The sequence below is a fragment of the Lissotriton helveticus genome, chromosome 10 (genome assembly GCF_964261635.1).
Source record: "Lissotriton helveticus chromosome 10, aLisHel1.1, whole genome shotgun sequence".
Classification (NCBI taxonomy): Eukaryota; Metazoa; Chordata; class Amphibia; order Caudata; family Salamandridae; genus Lissotriton; species Lissotriton helveticus.
This window is the reverse complement of record NC_136071.1, coordinates 827,376,598-827,404,232: the sequence shown is the minus strand read 5'-3', so window position 1 is coordinate 827,404,232 and position 27,635 is coordinate 827,376,598. Positions and strand designations below refer to the sequence as shown.

Sequence of the window (27,635 nt, the reverse complement as noted above, 5' to 3'; positions counted from 1 at the left end):
GACAAAACAGCCTTGTGTTCTGCTGGTAAAAAACAGTGAAAACACTGAGCACCTCCTGTGGACTCACAGACTGTTGAGCCCATGGATAGTAAACACCACGGCTGACTTGTAAAAGCGCAGAGGGGCCAGGAGGACGCACGGCCCGCAGGGTCCTGCACCCGTCCCTACCATCAGCTCTGGCAGAGCGCTCAAGTTTCCCAGTTCCATGCGTGAGCGCCCAGCTAGTCCAGGTTTTTATCGTTGCATGCTGGGATCTGTAGCTTCATTCATCCAGGGCTCGATTCCGGGGTACACGCGGGTGGACGGCATCCACCCACTCTTTTCACAGGGTGGACACCGTCCACCCTGCCAGGAAGTTGAGCCCCGCTCTAAAATATGCTGAACTCGTCCCGGTATAAGTTTGAGACACCGGGATTCATTCAGCAGCACCTGCTTATTATCTGCTCATATTCAGAGCAGCAACATGCAGACGGGGAGGGGGATTTTGTTATTCGAGTCTCCAGCTGGACCATAACAAAAGCTGAACTTAAGGGCCCATTTGGCCTTCTTTGTCCGATTATCCAGGCTGGGGGCTGCCAGCAGCCTCACACCTAGATATAAATGCAGAAGAAGGGAAACAAAAGCAGCAGCTTGTTAACACTTCAAATGTGCATAAGAGAAGCACGATTTTGACTTTGTTGGGACCCCCATATATAATAGATATTCATGCACTGTAAGAATGTCAGATGCGTTACTCTGTCCCAGTGCAAAATACCAATTTAAATACCAGTATTTTGTATTTGTTTTATGGTGCTATTCATCCCATTATAGGGTGTCTGATCACTTTACAGCAAACATACATATTATATAGTCAATAAATCACACAAGTTTGTAAATCATTGGCCAGGATGTGTTACATAAGACAGTGAGGGTTACTGGGTGTAGGAGCCACATATCATCCTTCACTGCGCTACACTAGAAGGATTACAATGCAACTGCGTGGAACAAAAGGATCTCTGTGTTCAAAGCAGTAGCCCACTTACCTATCTACATAAAATAAAACCTGCCATCTGCATGTTACATGATGTGCTTTGCAGGAGGCACTTTAACCCTGAAGGCTACTTTAAGTCAAAACTAGGACGGGACAAAAACAGATCTTTCCATCAAATGTGTTAACCACCAGGCACCTAAAGCAATCCCATCTACATGGAAATGTGCGGACATGGAATATTACGCCTGGTGGGGTAGGCTGGCAGCAGAGTTAGTTTGCCAATCCTAGGGTAAAGGAACCTGTCCGACGCCGTGATGTAACCAGGGCCGGACTGGGAACCAAAACCGGCCCTGGCAGAGTGCTCGGCCGGCACTCCGGGGGTTGGTGGAGCCGCCGAGCTCTTTGCCAGGGCCGGTTTTCTGCTGATTTTGTTACAGGGACGATTTTGCAGCTATGCTGCAAAAACGGCCCTGTAACAAAATCGGCCCCCAGGGGCCCAAAACTGGCCCCCACCCTTGCGGCGCACCAGGGGATTACCCGGTGCCTGCTACGGCCAGTCCGGGCCTGAAGGGGACCCTTGCAAGGAGGTGCAGGACGGTCGTCCGGCCATTCCCATGGAGAGCTCACATGAAATTCCCTACCCTTGAAGCGGGCAATAGCCCTCCCGCCAATAAGGTATGCTGTAGCGCAGATGGCATATGTATATATTTTTTTACACGTGTGTTTCATACCCATATTTAGTGAGCCCGTTGAATAGAAGTTGCAATGCTGGGCAACACCATCAGAGAAAGGGAGAAGGTATGACAAGGCACTTCTGCGCTTCCGAGCAGCGCTCCTGGCTAACGAACTGCACCCAGGAACGACCCTCATTTCAGTAAGACTTAAAATGCGGTCAGCGGCTTGTGTTACATGCCATGAACCCTCCAGTTTCCAGCAGAAACCTGGCACTTTGTACACGCATATTCAATAAACAAATGTTACTAGAATGCCGATTGTTAAAAACCAGTCCCATTTCGGAGTGCGTTTTGTCCTTAAAATACAACCGCACACACGATATAAGCGGGCACAAGTATATGGGATAAACATAACGAAGACCACTTTTACAGTAAACATACAAATATGGGGTGTATTTGTGTTGTGGAATTATGTGGCATGGTGAATAGATGGTGGCGAGAGATGCAGAGAATAGACAACGGATGGATGACAGGGATAGGTAGTTTGTGTAGGAAGGCGTTATTGAACTTGGGACAGGAGCAGACATATGTTTGTGAGAAAGACAGAAAGACAGGGAGAGCAGGGCATAGATGCATAAGGATAGAAGGAGAGTGTGGGTTTGAGGGATGGAAACCTTGAAAAGTTACGGGATAGATACTGTGTTTGAAGCCCTGAAGTGAACCATATGAGAGAGGCGCGAATAGTGCGTGAGAGAGAGAGGTGGGTGAGAAAGAGTATGAGACAGAGAGATAGAGGGACAAGTGGATGGGGCACGGGGGCAGGCGAGAGGTGGACTAGTGTACATCATGAGGAGGTAGAGGAAGGTAGCATGTGCGAGTCGGCAGTATAGAGAGGAGCTAGGTAGTGGGAGGAATGAGAGAGGGCAGTGGTATTGCGAGATGAGAGTGGGTAGTGGGAGTGTGAGAGAGAGATGAAGGGAAGTGGGTATGCAGGTGAGAGATGGCAGTATCTACGTGGAACAACCAGACTAAGTTTCCTTAGTGCCACTCATAGAATGCAGCGTAGAGGATATACATGCTGAATGGGTAGTGGATTACTGGCTGTTGCACAAGTACATAAACATGCCTGTTTAAGATATAATTAAAAGACAAATTAACGTTTACATAACAGCCCATTGCCAAAACATTAGGGCATTTAATTTAAAAAAATACACATCTGTTAGATAGATAACAATTTACTGTACTGCACAGGTTAAAAGTAGGGCTTGATAATCAATCACATGCATTGGCAATGCCAATAAGTCTCACCAATAGGAGATCTACTGGCTTTGTAAATGGGGTGGGGTTGGTGCACGAAGATCACCTGAGTGATGGTTGGCAGTAGTGGGCTCTCAGTGGGGGCAGTGAAGAACTCAAGATGACGAAGGCAGGGCAGCAGGAAACAGAGCAGGGCTTTTAGAGAAACAGACATGGAAGCTTTCCGAGGAAGGCACGCCACGAAGGGCACTGGTGCAGCAAGGTTGGCAGCTGAACCCCGGACTCCTGTGTAGCCTTCATAGTCGGGCAGGACACCGAGGAGAGTATGTAATGAAGGTTGTAACGAAGGACGCCAGTGCAGCAAGGAAGACAGCGGAACCCCGAACTGCTGTGCAGCCTTCCTAGTTGGGCAGTGTGCTGAGGTCCGTGAGTGGCGCGTTAGCCTCAGACAGAGAGGAGAAGCTGCAATCAGGGCAGAGGGAGGAGACACCAAAAGCGCCAGACATGTTAAAAGACAAACTTAGGGCGAGATACTGGCAATACAAGAGGGTCTTGTAAGAGGAGTGGAGGAAAGGTGTTCAACGAGGGGTGGCCACAGTAAAACAGTAGATTTTGTGTAGGACACACGGCAGTAAGCAGCAGCATCGATGTCCCCAGAGTTACAAACCTGTTTGCAGCAGTCTTTACTCTTTAGTTCAACTTGAGTTTGAAATTGAAAGCGTCCAGAACACCACCGAACAAAGGGAAGTTTATAATCAGACTGTGCGATGTTAGACTCCCATGCCAGTGTTCACCATTTGAGTGATGTCATGCCCCGCCTTGCGAGGGGTGGGGGTACCGGGGGGGGGGGGACCGTCGTGCATTAGCACAGTTGTAGCAGTCTGAGTAGTTAATTTTGATTTTGTTACAGCTGGTGGGTTACTTAAATGCATTGTAAGAGCGAAAGTAAAACTAGAGATTGAATTATAAAGCGCATTTTATATACGGCCCTAAGAATGCCACCACGTCCTGGAAATACCATAACGGACATTTGCGTCTGTAAAAGATAATGTCCGGGGATCATAAAGCAGGCGCCACGCTGAGCCAGGGAAATGCTCATTCAAATAAAAATGAAAAGTTCCTGAACAGAAAGTACCATCAACAAGCATTGGCCGCACGTGAGACGCGATATGTGGTGGGGGACGGGGAGAAGCAGGAGTTGTGTGTGCGCGTTAAAAAAAAAGGACGCGAGTTGTACGCGCCCGATGGCACCTCCGCTCCTGCATGTGCACGTAACCACACGCTCCATGCCAGCTAAAAGCATGTGGTAGGACTTTTTAAAGCCCACTACTAAATGTCTCACAGAGCAGCGCATGCGTTCGCTCAGGCGAGACCTAAAAAGCACTAGTGGACTGCATTGAAGGAAGACCCAACAGCTGCAAGGAAATTTTTTCCTTCGCTAAGGATTTTACCTCGCCCTTACCCACCTTCAACATCACTGCCTTCCAACAGCTCTGTGACAACCTATCTAATTTTTCCATAGCAAAATCGCAAACATCTACAGCAACTTCGCAAACCAACGCAACCCCAGAGAACTCGCTGCCAACCTACCCACCATCAACCAAGATGGCCACATGACCAAATGGACAACCCTCACTAGAAACAACACAGCGTCTGGAATGTGGACCATCCCCTAATGGGACCCCAACTGACCCATGCCCCCACCACATCTACAAACAGGGAGCATCAGCAATCAACACCACCCTGACACATATCATCAACACCTCCATCAAGTCCGTCACTTTCCCGGATGAATGGAAACTTGCCGAAACCAACGCACTCCTCAACAAGCCCACACCCAACCCAAATCAAATGAGCAATCTTCCTGCTCCCCTATCCAGCCACAGTGACTGAGAAGGCCATCAACAAGCAACTTGCAACCCACCTCGAACTTCATCATCTTCTAGACAACACTTAATTAGGATTCAGAAAGAACCAAAGCAGCTCTCATCGCAGCCACCAATGACATTCGAATCATGTTAGACAAGGAGAAACAGTGGTACTCATCCTCCTGGACCGCTCCACGCCCTTCAACACTGTCTTCCATAACACCCTCACCAGAAGACTCCACGAGATTGGCATACAAGGATACGCTCTCAATTAGATCTGTTCCTTCCTCACAGGAAAAAGCCACAGGGTCAGGCTGCTACCCTTCACATCAGACACCAAGAAGCCGACGTGCAAATTTCCACAGGGTTCGTCCCTCAGCCGATCCTTTTTAACATACATATGTCACTGCTTCCCAACATCATCCAATCACAAGACACCACAGTCATCTCCCAACACTGATGTCACCCAACTCACCCTTCTCTTGACTGAAAAGACAACCACCACCAAAATCAACTTCACCAACTAGATGACAAGGGTAGCAGACTGAATGCGAACCAACTGCCTGAAGCTCAACTCCGACAAGATGAAAAGTACTGGTGCTCCTCAGAACACCAGGTGGGACTACGGCAACATTCTATACGCCAATAGTCAAATTAACTCAAGACCATCCAGAACACCGCCGCAAGACTCTACCTCCCCACCACAGACACCTCAGGAAGCTTCACTGGCTCTCCATTCACACAGATTCCCTGGATCCGCAAAAGCAAAATTGGAGGTTGGTCATTTTCCCATATCGCAATCAAGACATGGAATGATCTCCCTCAACACATCAGAGCCTCCTCCTCACTGCTTGAGTTCCACAAGAAGCAAAATACCTGGCTCTTCATATAAGCATCTTGTGGGCCACACACGTACACACCCACTCAAGCGCCTGGATACCCTCTCAGGAGAGTAGAGAGCTTCACAAATCAACATAACATAACACTTGTAAAGGTAGTCAAACTACACTGCCTAGAGCTCCAGAAAAATGTTAAAGTATCCTTGTTGAACAACTGGCTAAGAGCAGCCCTTATATTCAGGCTACCTGTGTATAGGCGTGTCTTGTTATCGTTTGGTGCTTTCTCCTCCATCTTGCTTAAAGAAGCAAATGTCTCTGACTGATAGCTCAACTGTGAAAAGGGAAGTCTGGCGAAGCAGTAGGGTATAAAAGTCAACAGAAAGCCATAACAGAGACTGTTAGTGTTACCTCATCAACCTAATTGACAAAAAAGAATCACCTACCGTGCCTCCACTTGTCTAGACATGCTTAACATTATGGAAACGATGATTTGTTAAATAAGAATAATATTCTTTTGATACTATTTGCACAAGTATGTACAACTACAGTGAGTAAACTGCAACAACAATCAGTCATGGGTAGTTCACTTGCCATGTTGAATATGAAGCAAAGACCAAGGCTGTAAGAAAATAATACGCCCTTGGCACTGCTTCATACGTCAAATACAGCAATCCGATGGGATGACATCTACATACAGAATTGCTGAATTCGCTTTAAGACTCGCACCCTGTGTCAGTAAAAAAGATGTTCATAAAACAGAAATGTCCTGGACAATGAACAGTTCCCCAAAAAGGGCATTTATTCAATGTACCAGGATCCTAAATCGTGAAGCAAATCCTCCAAAATGTGTGTTTACATCATCATCATCGTAGGAGGTTGTTGTATATTTTACCTTCTTCTCAGAAGGAAACTGTTATTCACATGCATTATATATAATAAAAGTAGACCCTCATATAACCAGTAAATATAAATTCATATCAGGAAACTAATTTTAAATTCCTACGGAGTCAGAGCTTTTATTATTATTGATACACGTTTAGTATACTTCTGCACATACAAAGCTCGACACACTCCTTTGCATATATTTCAGAGCTGGAGTATACATTTCGCAAATATTAAATCCCACCGAGTCCCTTTAACTACTCAACATGTTTTGGGAAATTATAGTTTAACAGTGGTGCCTTATATATTTACCAGTTGTTTTATTTGGAAATTGTTTTGCAAATGCAAACATAATCATTATCTCTTAATAGACAAAGGCAAAGCCAATAGTTCTAGCTTTGGGTAGGTAGTGTGATTTTTTTAATTAATATTTGTTACTGCATGCACATACCACAAAACAAAAAAAACTAAGAAAAAAAAAGAAATCATTCTGCCAACGCATGGCATTTAACCGGTTACAATAAACATTTTAAACATCAAAACACAACTAACCATCAGATATAATTTTAAAAGAACATATGCCTGCTTTTTGGTGGGCAGATGTACTTGGAACAAGTATAGAAACCCTATACCGTTTTAATAGACCTCAAAGAAAAATGTGATTATTATTTGAATGGGAAAATGTGCTATTAGCTGTCAATTACTCTTAAGATACCAGTAGGACTAAATTTGATAAAGAATGGGGAATAAATGCATTAGCAAATGTAAGTATCGGCCAACCAGCCTCCACTAAAGGGAGCTTCTTTTTTGGAAAAGGAGGGAATGAGGAGGGAATACGCCATCACTCCTAGTACTAGAGAACCAAAGGCTCCAATGTGCTCAATCTCCAATGATGTATGCTGTACTGGGAGGAAGCACAATGTGAACGCTAGCTGAACAGACCAATGGATGGAGAGGGCTGATCATGTATTCATTTATTTATTTATGCATTTTTGGATTGAGGCGGTCTCTAGGGGAGACCCACAAATGGTTTCCAAAAGGGCCACCACCTTTTTAATGTACTTTTCTGTTCAGTTTAGCAGAATTAAATAACGGGTAATGGCAGTTGTTAACCACAAACTTGATGCAATATCCACAGCAGTACACAATTCAGGAAAGCTGTGAATGTGCCACTATCTAATAAACAAGAAGGAAATTAAATAAACGGCTACTTACACGATAACTTCTAAGTCTGACGAATTCAACTCTCATGGAGATGAACCTTTCTGAATTCCGGCTGAGATTCTTTATGCTCTCCACAAGGTCTGCACAAAATTTGTATCCACCTTTGAGCACACACAGAACGGTAATATGGTTATCTCCAAGGTCGTTCATGATATTTTTTGCCAGTCTCTCAGTCCTTTAAAGAAATTGTAGATTGGAATAACAGTTAACGTAATACTGCACACCATACACCTGCCACAGCGTACTTACATGTTGTCATACAGTGTGTCATACTCCATTACTTTTACTATACTAAAATGTTATGAATGCAAGGTAAATTGGAATTAGGAATGCAAAAGCCCTTCATAGCCTATGGCAGTGGTCCCCGACGTGTGGCTCATGAGCAACATGTTTGATGGAGCAAGGTTTCATACGTGAAGAAACTTGCTTGGACTCAGCCCTCTCGAAATAACATGTAACTTATTAATCAACATGTTTTGTATTACTAATAATTGCACCACACAACATTTTCAGTTTATAGGGAAAGCTTTTCTATGTGCTTTTACTAACAGTAACTCGAGCGACTTAGTATGGCGGTGGAAAACGCAGGATCTTATCTGCGCATGCGTCTGCCACATCCACATGATGTGACGTATCTGTACCTTGGTGGGAAATCCTTGCAGCTGCTGAATAGTGCCAAGATGGCCGCTTCATGTTTCACACACTAATGCACCTGCTACTGCTTTAATTAAACTTTGTTCGTTCTGCTTAACTATTAATGCTATAGTTAAAATAAAGTAATGGGGATAGAGTAGAGATAAGTGGTATACAGTGCAGTCATTTATTTTGCATTCTAATTCCCTTTGACTTTATTATTAGCTCGTATTTGGACCTGAAGGGTGCTTTCAAACTCCATTTTGAAAAGGCTGCGCCTGTGCAATAGAATACAGAAAGCCTTGAAGACGCTGACATTGACAAGCAGCCAAGGCCTGATTTACTTGCAATATTCATGGGAAGATGACCGTCTGACCCCACAAGAGGAAGAAAATGTGAACTGATCAAATACAATGTACACAATATTGAAACAATTATTGCTGGGTGGAATAAAAGTGCATAGGAAAGTAAATTATGGGCAGGAACATTGATCAACTTTATTGAAGGAAAATGATTTCATACTGGTATGGTGTGATGACCTCACCTCGCCTTTCTGACCAATCAAATGAAGGGAATACATGAATTTGTAACACTGGGGGGTGGTATATTGCCCTAGAAAATAGTATAACTAAGGTAGGCATAGTCAGTTAGATTGTCCGACTTGTTACAGACCTGTCACTGACCCAGCGTATGCTGAAGGAGAATCAAGAGCAGGGTGCTAGTCGAGCACTCTGTCAGAAGAATCGGGAGTTCGCTGAGGGACAAGATCGATGACCCAGTCGGGGTCCGAGTGTTAGCCGCAGAGAGGGGTGTAACGCTGACGTTGCACTTAGCTGAGGGTACCTGTCCTGACCTTCACCTGTCCAGTCCTGTTGGCACCTGATTGTTGGGAGCCCTATTTCTCTTTTGTCTCAGCCCGTGGCCAGGGTTGGTCTTCGCACCATTCTAGGTAAATATAAACTGTGTGGGTATGTCCTTGTGCCGTTTCCCTTTCTCACCCTTTCCAGGTACCAATGTCTAAAGGTTCATCCCTAAAGTCTTGCAGAACTATTGCTTTAATAATTATTTTCCTACTTTTAATCTCATTTGTATGGTTCATGATTTACAAAATATTGCATATAGTGGTTTAAACTTTCTCCAGAGTCAGTGGTTATTTTCATAAGAAAGTTATTTTCTACCTATTATGCCAACTCCCTTTGATCCCCTAGGACTTTAGTACAGGTGACAAGGATTGGTAAGTCAAAGTGTACAGGTGTAAGTCCTAAAGTGAATAACATTCTGATAGGCAGGACGTTAAGTCAGGATTATCGGTTCAAAGTGTGAATGTTTATCTGCCCAGATGAGTATGGTAAACTGAGCTGGTAATCCAACGGGCGCTATCATGTTACTGACAGTACTATAATGTTTTGCTTACTAGGTCACTACATCTATGTTCTTGTCTGCCATAGAGAGCAAGTATTTAATTGCTTTTGAAGGAGCTACTTAGGAGAATGATTGGTTCTCTTCGGCTACTCCACTTACACTTGTTCCTTTTTGTTTGACTGACACAAAGATTTCAGTATCCAAACCTGTGTTATGAAGACTTAAATTTCTTTTACGGCATCAAAGGGAACATAGTCCAACCTGGTTGTTGCACCTGGATTAGAAACGAAAATGCGGAACAGGAGGTTTTGTTCATAAATCAAGGTGAATGTCTCTTGACAGATTTGCTCACTCATAAGAATAAGTGTAGTTTACTTCTTAATTTGGATTTTAGAAATGGTGGCACCTGCCAGTGGATATCCTAGCAGAGCCATTATGGAATTAGAATGGCTGGGGCATTGTGAAACTTTGATAATGTGCAAATACGCTGGAATACATTGGTTTCACATCATAGTAAATACCCATAAAGATGGGGCGTGGCCTAACTGAGGATCATGGCAGACGTGTGAGCCGAGAGCTCCGCATCAGCCCGTGTTTTATCCTAAAGGAACTGGCAGCCAGGACGGGTTGAAAAGTTTTCAAACTGTCCCTCCGAGGTCCGCGAGCCGAGGGTGGGACCTGGAGGCGTTTGGGGACTGGTCGAGGTTCCAACTGGGCGCGGCGATCTGATGCATGGAGCGCGCTGCTGGAGTGGCGGCGGCCGAGAAGAGCGACGAGGTGCTGGGAGTTCTCCGTGAGCAGATTCGGGACTTGAGCGGATGACCGCTGCTGCCCCTCCGCACTAGGGCATAGCTCGAGGCACAGCAGCGGGAGTCGTGGTGGTGGACCCAGTGTACTGGATGGCGGCAGCGGCTCAGAGGTGAGCCCGAAACCTACGAGAGTGACATAGGCGGGCCTCCCCGACGAGCCCAGCTGTTGGGAAAGCAGCACGACCAGAGAACCACCTGTCTGTGCCTTGAAGCTGAGGCGCCTTGGAAAACACCTGACTGCGTCCAGGGCTAAGGTAGTGGCTGGGAGCCCTGGGAGGGAAACCGCAGAGCCTAGGGCCCTGGCCATGGACGGCGAGCTGACACATGGGGCGTTCCCCTTGGGCCTAAGTGACGCAGAGACTGGCTGGGCCTCTGGGGATGGGCCTGGACATGGTGCTGGAAATTGTAGCGGCCCCCCATCTCTAGAATACAGTCGTTGACGTGTACAGCGGCAGGTGCACTAGAAAACTGGGTGAAATCAGCGGGAGCAGCAATTTGGTGTTCACCAGTGAGGCCTAAGAAGCAGGTGAGACAGACCTGGCGGCCCTGTTAAACTGGCATTTTGGACAAACGCAGAACAGAGCCCGCAAGGAGTCGGCCCTTAGCCAGGCGGACAGGAAAGGGCACTAATGGAGGTGAACCTGGGCATATTGTCGGGCTTTGCTGGGGTCACCTGGAGGAGGTGGAAACAGACCAGAGGAGGAACTGTGCTGGGCTGTATAGCGGCAAGAATTCCGGGAAGATACTATAACTGAGGAACAGCATAGACTCCATCACGCGGGAAGGCGTAGTGAGTGTTGCAGCTAGGGAGCCTGCGACGCCTAAGTGGGCAAGGCGCCGTACTTATGCTGGGAGGCCAAAGAGTGTGATAGGCGTGACCGGAGTCTGGTGGGCCAAACACAACACAGATCGAGTGAGCGGAGGACAATCCAGTGCGGTCCAAGCTGCACTGCCGGTCCTAAGGAGGTGCAGTATAAGGGCACCACCGGGCGCAGCAAGGACTACCGGCAAAGAGGGAAGGAGGCAGAGTCGGAACACTCTGTCAAGGTGCAGTGCAGCTCTGAACGAGGTAGGGGAATCCCTGATCATTGCTGTACTCCAATTGTAGCAAGTTTTATAATTAATAAGAATCATCAGCGGTGTGCGACAATTAGGCCTAAGGAGTTCCCGGCGCAATGGGCAAACCAAGAGGCTGCCAGACGGGGGCCCTGCAAGATCTGGAAGACAGTGCCCAGGAGCAGTCGCAATCTAACCCAGAGGACCCGGTGCAAAAACAATTGAACAAAATACTAGAGGCCATAGGGGACACGAAGGTCACCCTCCTTCAAGATATTAGCACGGTTGTGATGGGGCTCGGCCCTTCTGCGGGAGGAACATAAGAAATTGTGGGAGAGGGTAAAAGAGACTGAATCTTATGTTGCGGAGCTAGCGCCGGCACAGAAGGCACTGGAGCAGCAGATGGGAGCCCTTAGTGTTTACTAGAGCGAAGGATGTCAAGGGGCGCAACAGGAGGAACAACATCAGGGGCCTAGGCCTGCCGGAAGGGGCTGGAGGGCAGCAAAATGGTGTCCTTCTTGGAGCATTGGCTCAGAAGTGTGGTAGAATAAGAGGGTCTGTCCACTTTTTATACGCTGGAAAAAGCCCAGAGAGTACCGGCCAAGCCACTGGCCCCTGGGAGGCCTCCGCAGCCTGTGGTGGTCCAATTGCTCCATTTCCGAAACAGAGATCTCCTCCTGTAGAAGGCAATAGCGGAGGGCCCCTTCAATATGGATAACAGTAGAATCTCCCTCTTCCCGGACTATACGTTAAAGGTGCAGAGGAAGCGGGCCTCGTACTTTGAGCTCAAGTAGGCATTGCGAGAGGAAGGTCTCCAGCCCTCTCTGATTTTCCCAGCCCAGCTGGGTGTTATTCTGGAGGGGAACCCTCACTACTTTGACAACCCTAAAGATGCCTGGGACTGGTTAAGAGGCCTAGAAGAGTGAGACCCCGTGAGACAAGGGCTCTGGATCTGCCATGCGGAAGGCCACGGAGCTTGGGAAACGCCCAAGAAGACGACCTCGAAGAAACCGACCTCATCACAGACAGAGATGAAGAGAGCTGAACTGTTACAGGCTGTGGCGGCACTTATGCAGAGCCGGAGTCCCGCCTCAGAGGTTGAGGCCGGCTCTTTGAAAGAGACTGATGAAAATGAGTCCGATACTTCCTGCAGCAACAGTGTGAAGCTGCCGGTGGTGACGCCTAACGCTGCAGACGATATTATCGGAGGCAGTTGGTAAGTTAAGGTGGCTGTGTTACCCAGAGGGGCGTGGAACCGCAGTTGACTGTTTCAAGTCCCGAGCTGCCTCACTGTATATGGGGCTGGTGCGCTCTGGTTGGTGGGAGCATCCTGATCTAAGCTTTATTGGCTAAACCCCGCTGAGTGCCGTACTAGGTTAGGGCCTCATCTAGTACCAACTGTTTCACACGATGTTTGGGCGGCCGACCGTTGTCGGACTGTCCTGGAGTCGGGGAGTTGACCATCATAAAGCTCCTTTTGTTTGTTTCTTGAATTTTGACGTTTGCAGAGGGTGGTGGTGGGGGGAGGGGGGTTGTGCATGTATCGGAGGTGGGGGAGGGCTTCCCCCCTTGAGGCACTTGATTCCCAGCACAAATGGCCGATGCTCGTAGCGGTATACGGTTCCTAACATGGAACATTAGAGGAATGATGTCTATTGCAAAGCGCCATAATATTTATTTATACCTGAGGTGCAGGGACATACACATAGCATTCCTTCAGGACACACACTTGAACAGTGAGGAAGCTGGGAAGTTGAAACAACGATGGAGAGGCCAGGTCTTTGTGGCCACCTACTCTGCTATTGCCAGAGGGATACTGATATGGGTTAAGCCAGGGGTCCCTTTTGCTCCTGAGTGTTTGTGGTTGGATGCAGAAGGCCGGTACGCTCTGGTCACAGGGAGACTGGCAGGTCAGGAAGTTACACTGACAATATTTACGCGCCTAACCAGGACCAGATTGGCTTTCTGGAATCCTTCTCTGCTGTATGGCCAATAAATTAAATGGTAACATGATACTTGGGAGGGGGACTTTAGTTGTGTTGCGGATGTGATTACTGACTGTTTGCACCGTCCCTTGATGGGGTCTCAGCCACGCCGCATGGCTATGGGGTTCTGCACATGGATATCCCATTGGGGCCTTGAAGAAACTTGGAGATTACATCACAACAGAGACAGGGATTTCTCCTTCTTTTCGCTGGTCCCTCAGGTGCATACAAGGCTTGATACTTTCTTGTGCTCCCCTGCCTTTAACAGCTCTATTATACATACCGAGTATCTAGGGTGCACATTATCGGATCATAGCCCACTGATAATGACACATCAGTCCCCGTGAAGGCGACCTCCGATCCCTACCTGGAAATTAAACCCGGCAATGCTTGATGATGCTCCTTTTCGCACATCATTGCATACACTCCTAGACACATACTTCCTCATTACCGTCAACACAGCATCCTCCGCTCAACTGGAGTGGGAGGCGTTTAAGGTGGTCGTATGGGGCCACTGTGTGGGACAGTCGACAGGGGCCCATAGAGAGCTCCGTCAGGGAATGCTGGACGTTGGAGGGGAGCATCCGCAGCTTAGATATGTCCAGGGTACAGACGATGCTGCTAAGTGGCATGACAGACCACGCGTGCAAAATATAATGATGCACTCGGGCGCCTGTTATAATCAAAAGGACTGCTTAGATAGAGTGCAGAGAAAGGAAGGGAAGGCGGGCCGACTATTAGCAAGGTTAATTAGACCCGAACTAGGGGGATCTCCAATTACCCAACTTAGCTTAGATACCGGGGATGTGGTGTACGACCCGGATGCCATCAATGATTCCTTTTTAACATACAATGAGCGATTATACACGGCCCGACTGCGGCTTCCCGGCTGAATATAAAAGAGTTTCTGGAACCTCTGCCTCTCTGTGCGTTAGAAGATGCTGATGCGTATGAATCTGGGGGGTTGCCCTGCTCCACTCAGACAGCCCTGGTGATCCCTCTCCCAAAAACTAAGAAGACAGAGGCGGGTGTTAAAGATTATAAGCCCCTCTCCATGCTCAACTTGGACTTTAAGATCTTAAGTAAGGTGTTGGCCGGAGGGTTAATCCCACATATTAAGACACTAGTCCACCCTGACCAGAACGGGTTTATTCCGTCTCGTATCACTCTTATAACCACCACAGGCTCTACTCCATTCTCTATTATGTCGAGGCCCCAACCAAACACCAAGCAGCAGTGCTTTCAGTCAATCTAGAAAAGGATTTCGATAAGGTGGGGAGGGAGTACTTATTCAATGTGATGCTGCGTATGGGCCTGGAGAGGAATGGGTGCGACTCTTATAAACTGCCCCTACGGCAAGGGTCAAAATGGGCAGAACAATCTCCAGACAGTGTAAGATATCCAGCGGGACTAGACAGGGGTGCCCCCTTTCTCCTCTACGGTTTGCCCTAGCAATTGAGCCTCTCGCTGAGAGGATCCGCCAGGGATGGGATTGGGTTGTCTATTGGAGGACGGCTGCCCCATGTCTCCCTCTATGCAGACGACCTGCTGATATACTTGTCAGAGGCGGTCGTGGGCACCTCCATGGCCATACAAACTCTGGATGATTTTGCACACCTTTCGGGCCTGCGAGTCAATAAAACAAAGACATATTTGTTCCCGGTAGCAGGATCATCACACAGGCCTGAGGCACTGATGGCTGACATATTATGGGCTCAGAATACGTTTAAATACTTGGGCATAAACATATTTCACTCACTGGATGATTTGAAAGAAGGAAACGTGCGCAGGGCACTGCACGCTTTTTTGGTGTACATTGTAACTACCTTTCATGCCCCAGATGCATGCGCCCAGATGCAGACTTTGGCCATATGACCTGGAGCTGTCAAAGCCTACATTCTTTCTGGGAGGCTGTGCTTGGCAAACCCAAAGAGGTGCCGGGTAGAGTGCTGGCTCCCACAGTGCAGACTTGCTTATTGAGTCTTTTCCCCAGGCCCCCAAACGTAAAGTTGGGAATAGGCTGATAGATCTTGCACTGGGCCAAGCTAAGCGCAGAATTGCAATGGAATTGAAGTCTTCGAGGGGGCCTCAGTTTGAGACCTGGAATAGAGACTTTACCATGTGGGCTAGGGCAGAAGGTAGAGCACTCAGTTGGGAAAAGTCTGAGGAAGCACCCAATAGCCGAACAACGGAGAGAGGTGATGGTAGTAAGGGAAAACCTGAGAATGCGGAGACGAGTTCAAATACTGGCCAGGAGTCTTGCCCTGAAAGCGCGCAACGTGATAACCCTCCACAGCCTTTAGAAGGCCTTGAGCGCTGACCTATGTGGTAGATGCCTGTAGGGAAATAATAGGCAGAGACCTGCTGATCACGCAAGGGAGTTTTGACAATAGTCGCTAAACCCTCCCCCTGCCCTCCAACCTAACAGGAGGTCCATTTATATTGTGATTTCCCCCAAGTGTAATTTGTCAGATATGATCTACTTCACCCCTCTACACAAGTTTTATTTACTTTTTTTCCATTTTGTTCCTCCTTTTGTTATGAGGTTTGTTTTTAATAAATGAAGTAGCATTTATTAATTACGAATGTTATGCATGTACTCGGGATCGGTGGTGGAAACTCCCACTTATGAGTTATTGTAAACAAACTTTAGTGGAACATGTACTAGAAAATATAGTCATCACCTGAAGTTGTTAGTAATATGATGGACTACTGTTTGAACGAACTCTACTGTGTATCCAGACTACCAGATGAGCAGCCAAAACTGGCTTTCGGTTGCGCCTCTGGACATCGAGTTATGTTAATTTGAGTTGTGATATAACTGCCAATTGAAATACTGGCTCTAATCATAATGTTTTCCTTTCTGTAGCACATATGTGGAATATTACAAAATGTAAAAACAACAGTTGATGAACAGTATGCAGAACAATGTCATACATTCACCCCAGTACAACGTTCTGGGCCTAAATCCATTGTTTTTTGCTCACCATGCCATTCCAGTTTTAACCCAGCCATATGCAAATCAGTCTTGACCCTGTGCCCCATGGGAACAGTCCAGCCCGAACTGCCAAGCCAGGTCCTCCCTGGACTGGAAACAAGCATCCTAGGACCGGTTTCGGGCTCCTACTCAGCCAGGATAGCTTGATTCCAGTGGCATGGAGAGCACGGGACTCACGTCTGAGCATACCCGTCCCACTAGGGGTGACAAATGCAAAAACAACAGTTGATGGACAGAAAGCAGAACAATGTCATACATTCACCCCAGTACAGAGATATGGGCCTAAATCCATCGTTTTTTTGGTCACCATGCCATTCCAGTTTGAACCAAGCGATATGCAAATCAATCTTAACCCTGTGCCCCATGGGAATAGTCCAGCGCGAACTGCCAATATTACAAAATACCAATAAAAATACTTAAAAAAAATAATAGTTAAAACCCATAAAGTTACTGGATTATTGTTCAATAGTTGACTCTACATCCCACAATGTTTTGTAAAATGTTACTCTATAGAAATTATAATAAAATACGTTTTCACCTATGGTTTAGAGACAGTCAATGGGGAGAACTACAACCCTGTCCAAATTAAGTGATTTTCAGTTCTACCAAAACGTAGCCAATGTTGATGGTATAATGTGCGTTAAGCATTTCAATTAGCACTAAATGTCTGAAATGTTATTAGTAAGAAAATACCGCATGTTCAGTTTCCTTTAAATCGCTAGTTTTGGGATTAATGTGCAACATATACCATTTGTCACTGAATTAGCAAAAACCTTTATTAGAAAATAGTCAAATCCTTCCAAGATTCAGGTTCGTTTTTTACCTCTGCAGTTCAGCACATTTCTTTTAGTGTTTTTTTTTTAGGAAAGCCAAATGACAATACTTGTGCCCTCAAAAATACTTAAGAATGCGCGGCATAAAATGACTGAAATTAAAAAATAAAATCTCCGTATAGTTCTATAGACAATCTTTTGATTCTTTAAATTTATGTTTATTGAAGTAGGTCACATACATAAGGAAGCCCTCACTTAGGGCCAGATGTACGTAGCCAAATACCGGTCGGTAACGGCCGAATTCAGCCGTTACCGACCGGTATTTGGCTTTTGAGATGTAGGTGGGTTGAATATGCTACTTACCAGTATGCATCCGTTCTTGGCATGTAGGGCTGCTAACATTCATATCTATAGCATAGATCGCCGCCTAGTGTTGGGTACGGATGATTGCACATTGTTGTCCTGGAAGAGTCTTCGAAGTATCACGAGATAGGTGGCTCCTCCCCTGGACTACAGTGCGCATGGGCATCGACTCCATCCCCAGATTGTTTTTAGCCATTGTGGCAAAGATGGGGTTTAACAGTGTAAGTGATGGCCATGCTAGAGATTAAATGCAAGAAAAGTCTGCAGCCGCTACGGGCGCCGGGGAGGAGGGCGGGCGATATGAATGTTAGCAGCCCTACATGCCAAGAACAGATGCATACTGGTAAGTAGCATATTCAGTTCGAGGCATGTGGGCTGCTAAATTCATATCTATATTATAGAATACATAGCAGTCCCTCCATTAACGGCGGCCGCCCGTGCCAGCTGCAGAAGTCTGAAAAAGTGTTTTAAGAACAGCCTGTCCTACAGCTGCCTGCTGTTTGGAATGCACATCTACACAGTAATGTTTGGTAAACGTATGTGGTGTAGACCATGTGGCTGCCCTACAAATGTCTTCCTAAGGAATGTTACCTAGGAATGCCATGGAGGCCCCCAACTTGCGTGTGGAGTGTGCTCTGGGGGGGGACCGTTAAAGTGCGCTTAGCCTTCTGATAGCAAATCTGAATACACTTAACGATCCACCTGGCTATTCCTGCTTTGGAAATGGGGTTGCCTTTATGCTGGGCTGCGAAGGCAACAAAGAGTTGCTGTGTCTTTCTAAAAGGTTGTGTTCTGTCAATATAGTACATAAGCACTCTTTTGACATCAAGCGTATGGAGCATCCTTTCTGCTACCGTTTCTGGGTTGGGAAAGAATGCGGGCAGTTCGATGGTTTGATTGACATGAAACTGCGACACCACCTTAGGGAGAAATTTGGGGTTAGTGCGCAGCACCACCCTGTTTGAATGAATTTGTATAAATGGCTCTTGAATTGTGAGCGCCTGTAGCTCACTAACACGTCTTAGAGACGTGATGGCAATGAGAAAAGCCACCTTCCATGCGAGGAACTGAATCTCACATGAATGCAGAGGTTCAAACGGGGGACCCATCAATCTGGTGAGTACCACACTGAGGTTCCACACAGGAGCTGGCGGGGTCCTGGGAGGGATGACCCGCTTCAGCCCTTCCAGGAATGCTTTAATGGCAGGCACCCTGAAGACAGAGAGATGCTGCCTGTTTTGGAGATAAGCCGCTACGGCGGATAAGTGTATCCGAATGGAAGCGTATGCTAGATTGCATTTGTAAAGATGCAACAAATAGCAGATGATATTAGGAATGGATGCATCGAGCGGGTTGATAGCGTGCTCTGTACAGTAGATGACAAACCGCTTCCATTTCGCTGCATAGCAAGCTCTGGTAGTGGGCTTTCTTGCCTCCCGGATGATGTCCATGCATTCAGGGGGCAAATCAAGGTAACCAAACTCTAAGACCTCAGGAGCCAGATCGCCAGATTGAGCTGCTGCGGATCTGGATGCTGAATGTCGCCACGGTTCTGCGTTAAGAGCCGGGGTGTGAGGTGCAGTCTTTGATGCGGTACCACGGAGAGTTCGAGGAACGTGGTGTACCATGGTTGTCGCGCCCACGTTGAAGCAACTAGGATGAGCGTCAGCGAGTGTTGCTTTAGCTTTCTTGCCACCAGCGGAATGAGAGGCGCTGGGGGAAAAGCGTATGCAAATCTGCCTGACCAGTTCATCCATATCGCATTGCCCTGCGATAGTGGGTGAGAGAACCTGGCGGCAAAGCTTTGGCATTTTGCGTTTTCCTCCATGGCAAACAGGTCTATCTCTGGATAACCCCACTGCTGGAAGTACGGGCGGAGTACTGATGGATGTAACTCCCACTCGTGCATCTGGTGGCTGTACCTGCTGAGCAGATCCGCCATCTGATTGTACGTGCCCGGGAGGTGTTCCGCGATGAGGAAGATGTTCCTCTGAATGGCACACTTCCACATGCTCTGAGCCAGATGAGACAACTGTGGAGAGTGCGTACCTCCCTGCTTTTGAATGTAGTACATGGCTGTCATGTTGTCCGTCCGGATCAACACGACTTTGTTGCACAGATGTACTTTGAAGGACTTGAGAGCCATGAAGATTGCCATCAGTTCTAAGTAGTTGATGTGCATCTTCTTTTGTTGCGTCGTCCATAGTCCCTGCACTGTGTAGTGGAGCACATGAGCCCCCCATCCCTGGAGAGATGCGTCCGTTGTTAGTGTAATCTGTGGCACAGGCTTTTGGAACGGTCGGCCCTTGCAAAGGTTGTGTGGATTCCACCAATGCAGAGAGCTGTATGCCCGACCCGTCACCAACACTAGGTCGTTCAACTGTCCTTGAGCCTGTGTCCACTGATGCGCTAAGCATTCTTGGAGCGGACGCATATGCAACCTGGCGTGCGGGACTATGAAGATGCAGGAGGCCATCATGCCTATCAACTGCATGAACACTCTCGCTGGGAGTGAGTGTTGCAGTCTGAACTTTTGGATGAGCGACTGGATGTTGTCGATCCTCGCTGGGTTTGGCTGAGCTGTGGCAGCCAGAGTATTGATCGTCGTGCCCAAATACTGCCGCACATGGGCCGACTGAAGGTGCGACTTCGGGTAGTTCAGTGAAAATCCTAGACTGTGAAGGAGGTGAATGGTGTGGGACATATCTGCGGCGCACTGCTGGGCTGACTTTGCCTGAACGAGCCAGTCGTCCAGATAAGGGTAGACATGTATACTCTGTCTCCGGAGGTGGGCCGCCACTGTCGCCAGACATTTCGTGAACACTCTGGGAGCAGTGGTCACTCCGAAGGGGAGTACCTTGAACTGGTAATGCCGGTTTTGGATGGTGAACCGGAGGTACTTTCTGTGGGATGGGTGGAGTGGTATGTGAAAGTAAGCTTCTTTGAGGTCCAAGGTTGCGAGGAAGTCTCCCCGTTGTAACAAGGGAAGAACCTGCTGCAGTGTCAACATGTGGAAGTGTTCTGAAAGAATGAACTGGTTCAAGGGGCGTAGGTCTAGAATCGGTCTGAGTGAGCCGTCCTTCTTTGGGATTAAGAAGTACAGGGAATAAACTCCTGTGCCTTTTTCCTCCACTGGCACGAGGTCTATTGCGCCTTTTTGCAGCATCACCAGAACCTCCTGCTGCAATAAGTGCAAGTGCTCTGCTGACATAGGACGGTGTTTTGGGGGTATGTTTGGTGGAGTGGATGTCAGCTCCAAACAATAGCCGAACTGGATAAGTTTCCTGACCCACCTGTCTGTGGTGATGGACTTCCAGACTGGCAGGAACTGTTGGAGTCTCCCCCCGACAGGTGTTGGATGGTCGGGGGGCAGTGACAGGGAGTCACTGTTTGTTGGCGGCAGAGGAACGGGAACTGTTGTTGCCTCTGCCTCTACCCTTGGCACTGTTTCCTCTGTATCCACCTCTGCCCTGCTTGCTGTAGGAGGATTGCGCACCACTTTTATTGAATGGCGTCTCCTGCGACATGTGCCCTCTGTTAACACCTCGATTGCCTGAGCGACGAAAAGTGTTCCCTCTAAATTGTTGTGACTGGAGAGCTCCCATGGACTTGGCAGTCTCGGTATCTTTCTTGATCTTCTCCAGGGTGGTGTCCACCTCTGGACCAAATAACCTTTCTGGATTGACGGGCTGGTTGAGGATAGTAGTCTGTATCTCTGGCTTGAATCCCGAGATGCGGAGCCATGCCTGACGCCTCAACATCACACTAGTGTTGATCGCTCTCGCTGCTGTGTCCGCAACATCTAGCGCACACTTTATAGCAGCGTTGGAGATGAGCTTCCCCTCCTGGATAAGCATTTCAGCTCCCTCTTTAAACTGGTCTGGAAGGTGTTGTAACAGCTGCTCTAGGGTGTCATAGTGTGCCCTATCGTATCTGGCCAACAGAGCCTGCGTGTTTGAGATGCGCCAGATGTTGGCCGCCTGAGCTGCTACCCTCTTCCCAGATGCCTCCAGCACTTTTGACTCTTTGTCTGGGGGAGGAGCTTCACCCGTGGTTTGGGAGTTTGCCCTCTTGCGGGCATTAGAGACCACCAAAGAGTCCAAAGGCAACTGGCCCCTTATGTAGGTCGGGTCGCCAAGTGCCGGTCTGTATTTCTTCTCAATCCGTGGGTTGACAACCCTTGATCTCGTGGGTTCCTTGAAAATGTCTGCCGCATGCTTAAGGACCCCTTTCAACATTGGGGGAGTCTTGACAGTTTTTTCAGCAGTAGAGAAAGTGTCAAAAAGGAAGTCCACCTCCACGGGGTCAGCATGCATTTCCACTTTATGGTTTGTAGCTGCCCTTTCAATCAAGGCATTAAATGCCGCAGAATCTTCAGTGGGAGACGGCTTGACGTTATAAACCTGAGGATCCTGGACCGTCTGCTGGTCCCCTTGATCACCTGTGTCCATCCATGAGTCCTGTTGCTCATCAGGCTCTGTATATGCAGGAAAATTGTACTCCTCATCCTGCTCCCCATCATCCCCATCAGAGTATGTGGGTGAAGGTGTTGCACTCCTCCTGGGCTGTGGAAGAATCTGCTCAACCAGAACTGGTGTTTCTGGTGCAGGCTTCTTTCGTTTCAGAGGAATAGTAAACGACTCTAAAGGCTGTGAAGTTATCTTCCTCTTGTATAGCGTGAGTTTCCCGGTGTCGGCATCGATGAAATGCTCCGACCGTTCTTCAACTAAAGGGTGTCGATGACCCAAAGTCCCAGCCGGGTGAGTGGACTTCGACACAGTGTCCTTGGGCACCGACCGCGGTGCAAAGGCCTTCGGCGCCACCTTAGGCGGCAACGTGTAGTGGATCGGCGGCGAGGTGGGTTTCGGTGGGTCCGCCGGCTTCGGTGCGGAAGGAGTCTTCGGTTCCGATGCCAAAGCCTTGTCCTTAAGGCGCTTGAGGGAGTCCGAGACCTGCTTCGTAAAGGAAGCGGACGGTTTCGTCGACCCGACCGATGTCCTTGGTCCGCCCCCAGGGGAAGACCCGAGCGTGGATGACTTGTGTTTGTCTGGCCGAGGCGCAGGAGCACCCTTGACCGGTGCGCTTCGATCACTGTCCACGGGCGCAGACGTCGATGCCGACTGCTTCGGATCGACAGGTTTTCCTTCAGGAGTCACGACCCCAGACCTTGGCTCTGCGCCCTTCACTGACTTTGCCCGTACGGGCCCCTTGGTCGACGGCGCGACAGACTGTCCCGATGTAGGCTCGACAGCCTTCTTGGATGTCGGCTTGTCCGCCTTGGTTGACACTGGCTCGACGGGCTTCTTCAAGCTTGGCTCCTTGACCACCTTCGGCACCTTTGCCCGGTCGACAGTTTTCATCGGCTTGGAGGCCCCCGAAGACGACGGCGTCGATGGTGGAGCAGACGTCTTCGGTTTCGATGGCGTGTCGGCCATCTTTGTTTTCGTCGATACCGAGGGTTTCAGTTTCGGTTTCGATTTCAATAATGGCGGCTCCGCAGAGGTCTCCGTAGCCGGGCCGGAAGGCGGGGCCGTGGATTGAGGTGTAAGGTCTTGGGTAAGGCCGCGTGGCGATCCCGTGACCTGAGCCTTTGTAAGAGTACGAACGGGGCATAGCTCATCCTCCGAGCTATCTTCCATGGCCCCATATGCTTCTTCGTCGTCCCCTACCTTCTCGATGATTTCCTCAATGTCTGGACTGTGGACGTCCGCTCCGTAGTCGAACTCGACCTCCACCGGTGTAGGGGAAATCTGCAGGTGACGCACTTGCTCGTCTGCTTCGGGGTTGTCAAAGATGTCCACCGGTGCCAGAGCCGATCGCTGGGCCTCAAGGCGCGCCACGCGCCGAAGCTTGATCGTCTTCTTCGATCGAAATCTGGAACAGGCCATACAGTTGGCCTCGTCGTGGTCCGGCGACAGGCACTTGTTGCACACAGGATGGACGTCAATGTGTGGGTACTTGGATCCACACACTGGACATTTCTTGAACGGACTCCGTTCCATGCCGTCGAAGTCTTGCTGCGTCGACTAGGCCCCGATCACCGAAGAGTCACACGACCCCCCGGATATCCGACTCCACGAGCTGGAAGATATACGGGACCGAACGCGAACAATACCGACGGTGCAAAGAAGGCCTTTTGGCCTTGATAAAGTTCTATCACGATTCCGAACAGGAGACGTCGAAATCACATCCGAACCCAATGGCAGAAAAAAACAATCTGGGGATGGAGTCGATGCCCATGCGCACTGTAGTCCAGGGGAGGAGCCACCTATCTCGTGATACTTCGAAGACTCTTCCAGGACAACAATGTGCAATCATCCGGACCCAACACTAGGCGGCGATCTATGCTATAGATATGAATTTAGCAGCCCACATGCCTCGAACAGTTATTTACAGAATCGGTATATTTACCGATTCGGTAAATTTACCACTTCGGTATTTTACCGAATCGGTAAACATACCGATTCTGTAAATCCATATGTAGGTGACACTCCTAAGAGTGCCACAGGCCCTTAAGAGTCGGTATTTTACCACCCAATCCTATTGGGTGGTAAAATACCGAATTCAGGTGTGCATGCACATCTGTGCATGCACACCTGTGCAATGTGACACACAGACATGCCCTTAGGGCATGTATGTGTGGGATGTATGACGTTACAACGCATACTTTTACAACGACTACCATTACAACTAATTTTTTACAACGCAAAAACTTTTACAACGCATACCATTACAACGCAAGATTTTACAACGCAAGTACCTTTACAACGCATACCATTACAGCGTAAATATTGGTAAGTATATAATATTTTTTTTAATATAAATTATTTTAAATTATTAAAATATAATTAAATTTTATGTAAGTTTATTTAATTAATTTAATTTAAATATAATTTTAATTTATTTTTACAAATTAACCATGTACCCCAAAAACCCAAAACTGACCCTGAACCCTAAAAATATTTTTTTTAATTTAAATTAATTTAAATTATTAAAATATAAATAATTTTTATTTAATTACATTTAATTAATTTAATTTAAATATAATTTTATTTTATTTTTACAAATTAACCCTGTACCCCAAAAACCCAAAACTGACCCTGAACCCTAAAAATACCCCTTTATCCAAAAACCCTAAACTGACCCTGAACCCTAAAAATACCCCTTTACCCAAAAACCCAAAACTGACCCTGAACCCTAAAAATACCCCTTTACCCAAAAACCCAAAACTGACCCTGAACCCTAAAAATACCCTTTATCCAAAAACCCAAAACTGACCCTGAACCCTAAAAATACCCCTTTACCCAAATACCCAAAACTGACCCTGAACCCTAAAAATACCCCTTTACCCAAAAACCCAAAACTGACCCTGAACCCTAAAAATACCCTTTACCCAAAAACTGACCCTGAACCCTAAAAATACCCCTTTACCCAAAAACTGAAAACTGACCCTGAACCCTAAAAATACCCCTTCACCCAAAAACTGAAAACTGACCCTAAACCCTAAAAATACCCCTTTACCCAAAAACTGAAAACTGACCCTAAACCCTAAAAATACCCCTTTACCCAAAAACTGAAAACTGACCCTGAACCCTAAAAATACCCCTTTACCCAAAAACTGAAAACTTACCCTGAACCCTAAAAATACCCCTTTACCCAAAAACTGAAAACTGACCCTGAACCCTAAAAATACCCCTTTACCCAAAAACTGAAAACTGACCCTGAACCCTAAAAATACCCCTTTACCCAAAAACTGAAAACTGACCCTGAACCCTAAAAATACCCCTTTACCCAAAAACCCAAACATATAATATTTTAAAAATAATTATATACTTACCAATACTTACGTTGTAATGGTATGCGTTGTAAAGGTACTTGCGTTGTAAAATCCTGCGTTGTAATGGTATGCATTGTAAAAGTTTTTGCGTTGTAAAAGTTTCGTTGTAATGGTAGTTCGTTGTAAAAGTTGCGTTGTAAATGTTGTTTCCCGTATGTGTGCCACATGTCACACTAGCCTGTACTTGGGGTGCTAGGGGGTGTCAAAGTGACACCCCCTGCACCCTTGCAGGATTCGGTATTTACTGATTCTGTAAATACCGATTCTGTATTTCCCATTGATTCCTATGGGCTTCAAGGCCCATAGGAATCAATGGGAAATACAGAATCGGTATTTACAGAATCGGTAAATACCCACTCTTACAGATTCGGTAATTTTTTACCTACATCTGCCTCCTTCCAATTTACTGACTCTTAAATACCGATTCGGAATGAGTCGGTATTTAAGAGTCGGTAAATCGGAATTACCTACATCTGGCCCTAAGTGAGGCAATCCGGCCACACTGAGATCGTCTCACAAAAGTACCAACTGCACACTATAATGACGTTTTTAAAATCCTCGTGTACAGATGCTAGAAGAAAATATTTCATTTCAGAGCAGAACCAAATAAGATAAGCAGGCACTGCTAGTCTAAACCCACATACGGATCAAAACACGAGGCTAATTAGAAAAGCAATGGAAGATCTTTTTTAAATTCTATCACTTACGATTTCCAACTAGTTGCTAATGGATTACTAAAAGGGAATAGATTTGGGAAATGTTCATGCCCAGGCACATCGTAGTAGTCTGGCCTGTGCGTACCATAAATGTATGTACGTATAGGCATTTATATAGCGCACTACTTACCCGTAGGGTCCCAAGGCGCTTCGACCGCTGCGAAACCCTTCCTGGTTTCCCTGAGAGATGGTCCCTTAATGGGTATCTCCAGGGTGAGACCAGGCATCCCCGGCGGTCTGGTGGGGCCGTTAGTGAAGATGAGGCAAGCTAATGCCCAGAGTTGCCGAGTGTGATCGCTGATCAGAGTGGGAACTGAGGCGAGAGAATTATCGAGTCCGCTGACCCTGGTCCAGAAACCTGCCGCGCCGGGAATCGAACCCTGGTCCCGGGCCGTCCTCTGCTCTCGGGTCTGCCGCCTCTAACCAGTGAGCCACACTACTTAAATGTTTCAGTAGAAATGTTTTTAAAAGCCTATGCAACCCATGTGATGCATTTATCTACTTTTTTCCACAACCATTCTTTACTGAGTTTTTTGTAATTCACCAAGTATACAATCTGTTCTGAAATACAGTGGGTTTTGCGGTAATAACACACAGTGGCAACACAAGAAGATGATGGGCAGAATGCTGAAAACTGTCAAACATTCACCCCTAGTACAGAGATCTGGTCTTAAATCCATCGTTTTTTTGCTCATCATGCCATTCCAGTTTAGACACAGTCAAATGAAAATTGACCCGGCTCCCCATGGGAACAGTCGAGCCCGAGCCGCCATGCCAGGTACTCATCCTTAACCTAGAGCTGTGACTGGGGGTGAATGTTTAACAATGTTTAGCATTCCGTCCATCATCTTTTTGTGTTGCTATAATACACAGTGGAACATAACACATTTTACATGCTACAATATAAATAAGCATTGGCAAATAAAAAGGGTCTCACCTTTGGGGCCTTTTGACAATTTTGTTTTGAGATGCTACATAGCATCCACAATGCTGCACACAGTGGAGGCTGGTGATATTTGAAAGTGGTGGGTGGAAAAGTGCAGGATGAGTGTTCTGTGGCGAGCAAGTTTAGCGAGTGAGCCTGAATGCCATAAGAGCGGTTTGGAGCAGTGTCCCCGTGGAAAATTTTGAAAATAAAGTAGGCAAATGGTGCATTTTCCAGCAAATTTGAAAAAGCAAGAAGGTTAATCAAGCAATTGTGAAAGTGTAGTTATGACCTCAATAATGAGCATCTGGGTGGCATTACTTGATCTGCAGACACTTTGGCAAGCTGGGGTGTTCTAGACGTGCATTCCGAAGGCCCCAGGTTCTAGTAGGTACCTATTCATTGAGGAGGGTAGGGCTGTGACTGTGGTACAGAGTCTAATGCTAAGCTAGAACATCTGAAGG

General features: G+C 47.2%; 1 protein-coding gene across 1 annotated transcript in view; it reads right to left on the bottom strand.

Annotated features, from left to right (window-relative positions):
* Nucleotides 1–27,635, bottom strand: part of PRTFDC1 (phosphoribosyl transferase domain containing 1) — a 167,453-nt gene that overhangs the window by 76,896 nt on the left and 62,922 nt on the right. Inside the window, exon 3 of the mRNA XM_078663439.1 lies at nt 7,706–7,889. Within this exon, the coding sequence (XP_078519565.1) occupies nt 7,706–7,889 (184 nt within the window). The remainder of the gene's footprint in view (nt 1–7,705; nt 7,890–27,635) is intronic.